The 10,520-nt window shown below is 34.9% G+C and overlaps 2 protein-coding genes across 7 annotated transcripts; one reads left to right on the plus strand and one right to left on the minus strand.

The window, feature by feature from the left end:
* Positions 1-123: 123 nt before the first annotated feature.
* LOC100251708 (putative zinc finger protein CONSTANS-LIKE 11) lies at positions 124-3,772 on the plus strand. Of its 6 annotated transcripts, none has more exons than XM_019223308.2 (7): positions 124-334; positions 505-1,196; positions 1,276-1,500; positions 1,870-2,216; positions 2,571-2,739; positions 3,022-3,376; positions 3,474-3,772. In XM_019223308.2, the coding sequence occupies exons 2-5, from the start codon at positions 552-554 to the stop codon at positions 2,695-2,697; spliced, it is 1,344 nt and encodes a 447-aa protein (XP_019078853.1). In that variant the 5' UTR covers positions 124-334; positions 505-551; the 3' UTR covers positions 2,698-2,739; positions 3,022-3,376; positions 3,474-3,772. The 6 variants fall into 6 exon arrangements, with proteins under 6 accessions (XP_019078853.1, XP_019078854.1, XP_059597317.1 ...); XM_019223309.2 differs by having other exon boundaries at positions 158-334; positions 510-1,196; XM_059741334.1 differs by having other exon boundaries at positions 158-334; positions 510-1,196; positions 3,246-3,376.
* Positions 3,773-5,416: 1,644 nt separating this feature from the next.
* LOC104880899 (B-box domain protein 30) lies at positions 5,417-5,800 on the minus strand. The gene has a single exon (XM_010659055.1). It carries the CDS (start codon positions 5,798-5,800, stop codon positions 5,417-5,419), a length of 384 nt encoding a protein of 127 aa, XP_010657357.1.
* Positions 5,801-10,520: the final 4,720 nt, after the last annotated feature.

Below are 10,520 nucleotides of genomic sequence, written 5' to 3' on the forward strand. Positions count from 1 at the left end.
CCATCGCCCACATGATGACCGAGTAAAAGACTGACCTGTACGAAACTATCCGTACATGTACTTTTTAGCCACGTGGCATAGACCAATACTTGAATAAATACTAGATGACGCGAAGTCCCTCGTGATTACCTCTGTTTTTTTCTTTCTTTTTTTTTTTTTGATTTTTTTTCTCACTTTCCGTATTCTTGATTCCAATAAGTTTTGTCTCATTCCTTAAATAAATTTCGGTAAATAAAATTTGTTTCTGAACCTTGACCTATGAATTATCCATTTCTGATTGCCTGATCGATCAGATTAGAGTGACCAGTGGGCGGGAATTAAGCAGTCTTAGATAGTACGTGCAATTTTCCACTGTTCTTATACCAATTTGTATCTGTCATGTAGTTGATAATATTAGTTATGCAGCGAGTTTTTGCAGAATTTTGATCTGGGTATTTCATTTTTTCTTGGGTTTTGATTGTTTATGATTGATTTGTTTGTGGGATATGCTTTGAATTTGTGTAGGACAGATTGAGGAGCGAAGAAAAAGCCGAATTCCCCCCACAGATTATATGGAGCCTATCTGTGAGTTTTGTGGCGTGGTGAGGGCAGTAGTTTACTGCAAGTCGGATGCTGCTAGACTTTGCTTACATTGTGACAACTCTGTTCACTCTGCTAATGCTCTGTCGCGCAGGCATCTGCGTTCCCTGCTATGTGATAAATGCAATTTGCAGCCTGGAATATACCGGTGTATGGATGAGAAATTGTGTATATGTCAAGCTTGTGACTGGATTGGCAATGGCTGCTCAGCCCCGGGACATAGACTCCAGTCATTGCAGTTCTATATGGGTTGTCCTTCTTTGTCTGATTTCTCAAGGCTTTGGTCTTCAGTTCTTGATTTGCCCAGTGCCACCGGTCTTAAGGCTGGATGGGGTTCAATGAATTCAGTGGCTGTGGATGAGAATTGTGTGAGCCAGTGCTTGGAGCCTAAAGACAATGAAGGATCCCTTGTGTTGGGGTGTAACAAGTTGAATGAACAAAAGCCCTGGGTGGGTGCATCTTCCTCAATGCCTGGTGCATACTCCTCAATGCCACCTGATCGGAAGTTCACTTCATCATACTGTAAAGACCAAACACCTTTCTTGCCAGATGAGTCGAATCCATCAAAGGTTATTTCTTTTATTTTCTCACTACTGATCAACCAGTCTCAATCTCAGGTCGGTTGTTTGATTCATGTCTCCTGTGTTTTTAGTTGGGTGTTGAAGATTTTTGGTCTATATGCTCCTCATGCTGTAGGGTTGTTCCAATTTCAAGGATCTTGGGCTTAATGAAGGTGGTGATCTCTGTCAGGGCATCAACATGGATGATGTTGCAGTAAACTTTGAGAACAGTGATGAGATGATCGGTTCCTCACAAGGTCATTCTACATGCCGATATGACAATGCAGGAATGGACAGCCGATTAATGGATAAAAACTTATCAGTTACTGAATCTAATGGCCCCGTAGAAAATGCTTTAGAGGTTCTTTCACATTCTCATCCCATTCACTATCTCAGCACATTAAATCTTTCTGCTGCAGCAGTAGCCTTGATTATCAGCATGAATTATATCTGGTTTTATAAAGAGTTGCCCGGTGTTCAGCATTCATAATTGCATTTCACATCAAGTGTTTGATAGATTGCATAACTGATAGGGTAGCATATTCTTCTCCCGTTCTGCAATTCTGTACCATGTGTGTGCCCTTTCTTCTTAATACATTGAGGACTTATTGAACTTACATTCTGATATTTTGATTATCAAATTACAGGAAATTTAACTTTTGATTTCGTTTTTGGAGCTAACATATAAAACTTGTATGTGTATGACTATTACTTTTATGAAAATCAATAGGCTTCGTCACTGAGGCAACACAACTGCAATGCTTTTCCATCCTCTTGTGCTGCTGGGTCAGCTAATGTGATCGAGGCTATGAGTGGTAGTGTCGGCTGCATGCTTGTGAACCCTAGTTGCAGCAGAAAGATGGGACTAGGATTTCCTGGTGGGCAAGTTCATGCGAGTGTATCACTTTCACTATCCAATGTCACTGGTGAAAGTAGTGCAGCTGATTATCAAGATTGTGGACTTTCACCAGCATTTCTGGCTGGTGAATCACCATGGACATCAAATTTGGATGCTCATTGCCCACAAGCAAGGGACAAAGCTAAGATGAGATACAATGAGAAAAAGAAAACACGAACGTATGTTGTTCAACTCTGAACACATGGAATATGCTATCTGCATGTAAGGACATTGAGCATGATCTATAGAACTCCTGCAATGCTGCTTGATGAATGGCTTCAGAAATTATATGACAAAGGCTAAAGTTGATCTTTCTTAAAAGAAAAAAGAAGTTAAATATATGTTAATGATCGTTTTCTTGAGGTTTTCCCTTCCATTTAAAATAAAGGAAATTTGTTAACTTTCTTTAAACACACAGAAAACTTCTCTCAAGTATCATGGATTCCTCATGGAGATCATGATGTTTATTTCTTAAGGTTTCGATTATTACCTACTTCTAACAGATTTTGCTCATTTACGATTATGATTTGTAGCTTTGGCAAACAAATCAGATATGCTTCTCGTAAAGCCAGAGCTGATACTAGAAAACGTGTGAGAGGTAGATTTGTTAAGGCGGGTGAAGCATATGACTATGACCCTCTTACATCAACAAGCAACTGATTCAGCTCATCATACATTGCAACACAAGGCTCAATTGAATGGGTAATAAACTCACCATCTGAAAACACTTACATATCATTTTCCTTGTTTTTGAATGATTGACTCAAGGTATCAAATCTCTTCTTGCAATTTTGATCTGTCTAATCCATTGCAAGAGATAATCATGAAATTCTTTGAATGTCTGCAGAAAAATGACTTTTGTCAGTGACTGGTAATTGCTCATGCAGTTAATACGTTGTTTGCTCATGATAACATGATATATGGTAGTAGATCCTCTGTTATCTCTTGACTTCTAGAATTTGTACCTTGCTCTTCTCTTTGCAGGTCTAAACTTTCTTGCCTGATTTAGAAACGGATTGCAGAAACCAGATTCAACCTCTTTTTTCTTTCTCACATTCCAAAGCCCTGGACTTTCAAGTACTTGGTTCATTTATGTTTCAACCATTGAAGGAAAAATATCTTAAAGCAGAACTATCTCCCAGAATTTTTTTAATGCTGTGTTTACCTCATCAAATAAGTAACATCAATTCACATATGTGAAACATCAGATGCCTACACAGGTAGCTCGTTTAGATGATTTGATTTTTTGGCTAATGAAGCAAAGAGAGAGGCCTTTAACAATCTGGGAACAGCCTCAGCTATCATTTGATATAACAGTGTATCCCATGCATTCTCATGGGTAATATTACTTTGACCAACTGAATTGGTATTGCTCAATTGATGTCAGATACAATTGACTAATTATTTTTTCTTGCCATTTTTTTTAAATTCTGCAGCTAGATGAGTTTTCATTCAGGAGATGCACTTGGTGAAGGAACAAGTCCTCACAATGAGCAGTTTGCTTCTTCGATCATTCCTCTTCTGAAGATGTCCATTTGCTTCTGCCTCCCATCTCCACCACTCTTGAAATGGATGATGTCCTTTGCTAGTCAGTTTTGGCCATGTTAGGTGAACTTATTTTGTCCGATAGTTTCCATTCCATGAAATAAGCTTTGACTGACACAACAGTTGTCCAATGAAAGCAAGGAACCTGTAATTTCTCGAATTTGATAAAATATCCTTTTTGCTTTCACAACTTGCACAGCTTTATCTTTGTGTACATTTTTCATTCATATGCTGCTTAAGACAAATCTATCTTCTTCATTCCTGTCTCTATCCTGCAACTGAATTTGACTTAGTCGCCTAATCCCATTTTTTTTTTCCTCTATGGAGTAAAGTTCTTTCAGATACAGAGTTTAAATCTTTTTGGACTTGAAACCAAAAACTCAAGGTCCTCTCATGTAAAAAAATGATGACTTAACAAGTGTCTCCATTAGGTCTTCTTTTATATGTTTGTTGGTAGAGCCACCTCACTTTGCTTGTTTCTGTTAATACGTGTCTACAATAGTTTCTTACATTAAGGACACAGTTGTTTTCAATCAGTCCTGGAGAATTGTATGTGCTTGTTTCTGATGCATAATTTCGGTATAAACATAACCAACAAAACATACCGAAAGTAGGTATCATGCTTTGCTTTATTTGGGTATTCTGGTTGTTATGACTCAAAAAGGTAATAAGAGGCATGCCAAAGAGAAGAATGGCATCATAGGTTGATTTTGTCTCCCCTAGACTGTTAGAAGAACATGCAGATATTAATTTATACGAATCTGATAATGACTTTAGCTAAGACTTACCTGCAGGGAAATTATATAGTAAAGGATGGGTTTGGTTTGTTTTGGATGCAGAGGGAGCAGTCTAGGGACTGCCCAACCTGTGATCATCTTAGGAAGAAGGGTAACATAGGAATAGGATCATCTTGATTTTAGGCAGCAATAACTGATCTTTTGGTACTTTGGTGAGAGCACCCAAACCCAGATTTATGTGTAACCAACACGTTTGGGAAACCATCATGATAATTTCTACCATGGACCACAAGGTGAGAACATCTGATATGGACTTGGACACGCTTCACATGTTGGAAGAATCTTCACACCTTCACGTCTCTCCTTCTGACACAATGCCATTTCCAGCAATACAACGTCACTCGCCTTGAGGATTAGGTCCATGTGGATCCTTCCGCCCAAGGGTGTCTCTGGACATTCCATGAAATCGAATGATTCACGTCCAGAATAGGAAAGAAAGAAGCTTGAAGCATTACCTAGCAATGGTGTCATATTAGTTTGAGGCTTCATGAAATGACAGTGCTTTATGATTTGTTAGAATGGCTGCTGTCTTTACTTACATGGCCCCTTATGATGATAGATCTGAAAGTGGGTGAGCCATGCTTGCCTGTGAATCATTCAAACTAAATGTTACCTACAAAGAACAGTCTCTTTGTCATTATTATCTACATAATGATCTGCAGATTAGTCCTTGTCGCCTAAGAGTCCAGATTTCTTAGTTTTTATATCGTTAAGCACATCAAATTCTCCAAGATGGTAGATTGAAGGCTAATATGTGAGAGAGAACAAGGCTATAGAAGTTGATTCTAGCTGATGAAAGACTCAAGATTACACAATGATAAATTCAAGAAATTGTCTTTCTTGTTTCAACATCTAGTGTTCTGACTGCGTATCTCAGCCTTTTCTTTTCTGTTTTCAGGATTTCAAGCTAGTTTTCCCTTGAATATGCATATGTTACTGATGCTAAAGCACATGACATTAATTCCCCTATATTTTTAATACCTCAGAGGAACAAACTCTCCAACAATTTGTCTTAACTACATCTAATCACATAAGACTCAAAGAAACAGAAAAGGCATCTTCAGTGTTCTTGGGCACTTGGACTCATCGCTTGAGTTACACCAGCTTCGCTCTGTCCAGCTAATCATGGTTGGCAGCGCCACCTCATGTGAAGATCCTATGAGGTATCGCTGTGTAAGATTTTGACATGTACTGCAGAGCAAGCATCGAATGTGCCTGAACGCCAAAAAGTTAGCTCCATGAACCCACCTATCACATTTTTGGCATAAAAATGCATCATCTGCTTGACAATACAGCAGTGCCCTGGAGCTGCAGAGCTCACAGGACACCAGCCCACCACCACCATCGTCTGAAACAGCCTCCTTGAGTACCTCGGACTTGGCCAAACGGCCTTGCTTTCCATCTTCTCTGCCTCTACACATCTTTAGGAGTTCTAGAGGACATAACTGGAAGGTTGGATAGAAAGAGCTATATATAAGAATGTTGGCATGACTGCTAACTCTCACATGCACTTCATGTGGATGGATACCGTCCCAAAATTTCAACATGACAGCATTGCCACTACATAACAAAATGGTCACTGTCTTCCTCACTTTCTTCAGCTCCCTTCAGGTATTTTCCTTGTGCCAAAAGCACCATTACAAACTTGTAACTCAAGTATTACTTTCTCCGCCCTTTTCATTCCATGGTGGGGAAAGCTTGATAAGTTCATTATCATTCAAAACCATGTCTCCCCGTTAATGGTTTTGATGTTTTTGGACTGTTGCCTCAAGTAATACATGATTAATCTTTAAGCTTTATGAGATGCTTGAGGGGAAGAGGTGAACCATGATTTGTTGCTGAGTGGTTACCAAGTCAAATTGGATACAGATGATGGACAGTTGTATGGCCTAGAATTAAAGCCCATTGTCTAGGGACCCACCATCTCCTCATAGAGTCCTCTACATGTAGAACAATTGGGTTGGGACTGATTTGACTTATTGTGCAGAAGCTTTGATGCCCATTACTTTTGGACCCTCATTTCACGGAGGGTACGTGTAGCCATCAAATGGAAGGGTTGTCCTTGTCCACACACATTTATGCGTTTAGACACAAGCCCACTTGTATGGTTCAAACTCATTGCCTCTTCCCTCCAACCCTTACGTGCCACCCATTTTGAACTTGTGACTTACAATAACCGAAGAAGAAGAATCCAGCCCTTGACTAGTAAGAATTTTCACATTTTTAACATCCAACTTAGTGGAATGATAATAGTTTTTGGATTATTTACTTATTTTTCTTGCTAAGTGTGAGCAAAAGAAAGTTGAATATTTGAATACTTTGAATTATTGGATATTTATTTCTTCCTGTATTAGGTCCATGTGCATTTGAAAAGAGACTAAACTTTTGGGTCAAGATTGCTCGATGTTGCTTAATAGTCTCAAACCTATTTGGTAACTGTTTTTGAAAATAATTATAAAAAATAATTTTTGAAAATTATTACTATGAGAACTTAAAATATTTTTAATCTATTTTTTATGTTTTTAAATATATTTTAAAAATAATTTTTATATATACTCTTTTATTTTTAATTATTTTTCATATTTATGTAATTATTTTTTAAAATATTATTTTAAAATACTTTATTTTTTATTTTTCAAAACAAAAAATTATTTTTTCTTTTCTGGTTGTCAAATGTGTTTTTCTATTATTTTGTTTTGAAGAACAAAAAAATGTTTTAAAAAATAGTTGTTAAACAAAGCTTACTAATTTAATTTTTTTAGTTACTATTTTCTATTTCTCATATTTATTATGCTTATTTTTAAGTGATTTGATAAAAACTATTATTTGAATCGAAAGTTTTAGCTCATAAAAAGATGACTTGATCATGTCGTGCAAAATGTGTGATAACTAGAAAAAGAGTGAAAAGAGTCACGTGCCAAGGTGGGAACATATTCTAGGGTAGCCCACAAAGCATCCTTTGGTATTGAATGGCTCTAAGGGTGCCCACCATGCCAACTTTGGTCTATAATTGAATTCTAGGTGTCATTTACCATATGTTCTCTATCACACATGTATATGTCACTTGATAAAGATATGGAAGCGAGGATTAGGATTTTCATGGTTCCATATTAAAGTTTGAAGGGCCCATCCCCAAATGCCCACCAAGGTGGCATTGGGCATTGTCAATGAATGACTTGGCTAGGTACTTGTTTGATAGATATGTCAATTTGGTTCACTAATGAAAGATGGACATTGATTTTCAACCATACAAAAAGATATGAATCAATTAAGCTCAGTACAACAACAACAACATGGAGCATGGATTTTGTGGAGAATATGTCCACCCACCAATCATCCCCTCTCAACCCTATCCCCATTATTTAAATAAATTTTTATTTCATTTCTATAAAAGTATATAATTGAGGATTGATTAGGAAGTTTTCCATATTAGCTCTACTTTGTCTCCTTGTAATAACCTTTCAAAAGAATAAAAACTACATGCTGCATATCTCATCATAGCCACAACTTTAGATTCAAACCTTTAAGCTTATAGAAAATTATGAACCTTTAAGCTTATATAATTAAAAGCTATTTAGAGAAGTTTTCATATAGAAAATTAAACTTATAGCTTAAAGTTATACATGTGTAAAAAAAATAAAAATTGTTCATAGTCAAAAGTATTATGATAAAAAAAATTATTCAAAACTAAAAGTTATGAAAATACAAAAATTAATGTCATAGCAAAAAACTTTGTCAAATTGATCATTTACCGTAGTTAGAAGTAATGCAATTACTAATAAATTATTTATATAATTTGATTATTGTCGGTTAATAGTATGAAATTTTTGTGTAGTTTTCATATTGTGTCAAACTTTATCAAACTTGAATTTGTTGCTCTTGATATTCGAGGAAGAAATTATTTATCTTAGATACTTGATGCTGGGATTCATTAGATATTTTGAATCTTGGGTCAATAATTAAGAAAGAGAATAATGCATCCTTAGAGGATACATAAAGACATTGATATCTCCTTCACCATCATGTCGAGGAAGGATTCAAAAGTAAATATCTCACGGTGAAGGACCATTTCATCATCTAGAATAATTTGAAAAAAAACTATAACTATTAAAGGACCATTATCCTCCTAAAAGCTCATAATGATTGGACTCATTTGAGACTTAAGATTTCAAATCTATCAACAAATGTACTTCCACCTTAATTAAAATTAGCTCCTACTTAAAGTTATGAGAAAAATGGTTAATGAAGAAGATATGTTGGAAAAAAATGTTCACTACTTTTGCACTCTTGCAATAGCAATATCGAGTGTTGCAGTTAGCTCCTAGTTAAAGTAATGTCTTCCGGTGGTTAAGTAGAGTAATGGACTTTTATTGAAAAACAATCAATCTTGTTCAACTACTTTTGTCTCATTTCTTAAAGCAAACGCCATCATATTCCATGGATGTGGACATGAACGAGGACATGGTCATAACTACGCAAGGAATAAGTCATAGTACCACGAAGGTTATAATCATTCTTGGAATAGACAAAAGAAACCCTAACAAAACACATCAGAAAAAGGAAAGATATATGTTCAAAATGTGGGATGAGAGTGCACTAGTTGCATACTTGGTTGACCATTGAAAAACCCTAATTAGGGCAAATGAAAAGAGATTGAAATGAACTTCATTAATGACAATGGAATTGTGGACACGCTTAGATGTCATGGATTTCTTTGATGATCCGGGTAGAAAACTTGATAATTCAATTGATAATGAGAATGTCTACTATGATTAAGTGTTATGTCTATCGTCTATCGTTTTACATTTATTTATTTTATACTATGTTATATAGACACATATTATCTTTAAATCTACTTCTTTAGTTTGTTTTCATATTTATGTGATCATCTATATGTTTAGATATTTTTCTTTGTTATATTTAGAGATAGATGAATCTTTTTGAAGACTTAGATGAATTTTACAAAATCTAATAAAGATGTATGTTGCATTGATTGTGTCACGACATATTCTATTATTTGAGATAAGAAATACTTCTCAAACTTAATAATAATTCAAACTAATGTGCATCGTATCAAGTTCTATAAACTTGATCCACGGCTCTAAGCCATTATGTTGCCTAGAGAATCATATGATTAATGCCTAAGTTTTTGTGACTTAAATGTATTTTTATTTTGGTATAAACTTAATCACACAAAATCTTTAGTGATGCGTTATATCATAATCAATTATCGTACGCAACTTTCATTAAACCTACGAAAATGAATTAATCCAATAATCAAATCTATGTGTACACCTAAAAAAGTGGGTAAGGGTTGAATTACGTGTCGGTCTATTTTAATCCAAACATATATTTTTTTCTTTTATTTTTTTCCCCTTATCGTACTTTCCATATTTCATCTCAACTTTCCTTGTCTCATCATTTTCGCCGAATTTTCTTTCACTTCAGCTTTCTTTTTCTTATCATCTTTATAAGACTGACATTTGAATAGAATAAAACAAATTAGGTGTCAAAAGGAAGCACGTGGAGGGTGGGAAAAAGAATGACGTGGAAGACTTAAAATGATAAGTTTTTGAAAGCAACAACCATCACATGATAACAATTTATTTCTCCATGTTTGGTAGAGTGAAAGAAAAAATCAACCTAAAACTACAAGGAAGATGTTGAGATTATGATGTGGGGATGAATTTGGATTCTTGATATTCGTAATGATTTTTCAATAAAATATACAAATACAATAATTGTGAATATTTTTGAAAAAATATTGTCAATTGATGATATTTTTATAAGGTATCAATTAAAATTTTCGTGGAGATTTTTTAAAGAATTTAAAATTTTAGTATTTTCTAAAAGATAATTTTTTATTTGACTTTCATAAGCATCGTAATTTAAAAATAATTTTTTAATCATCATTTTTTTCAAAATGCTATTTTTTTTAAAAAGAATTTCCTTATACAAAATGTTTTTTTTTTCCACCACTCAACACCTAAAAGCTTCATATATAGTCGTGTTTTTTAATTTTTTATTAAAAAAATAAATTTCAAATCAAGCAATTACTGTAAGGCTTGCTGATTTTTATAAATAATTTGGAATTAAAATAATTAATATAATTAATACTAAAAATAAATTAAAAAACCAATT

This window comes from Vitis vinifera, chromosome 12, assembly GCF_030704535.1.
Source record: "Vitis vinifera cultivar Pinot Noir 40024 chromosome 12, ASM3070453v1".
Classification (NCBI taxonomy): domain Eukaryota; kingdom Viridiplantae; phylum Streptophyta; class Magnoliopsida; order Vitales; family Vitaceae; genus Vitis; species Vitis vinifera.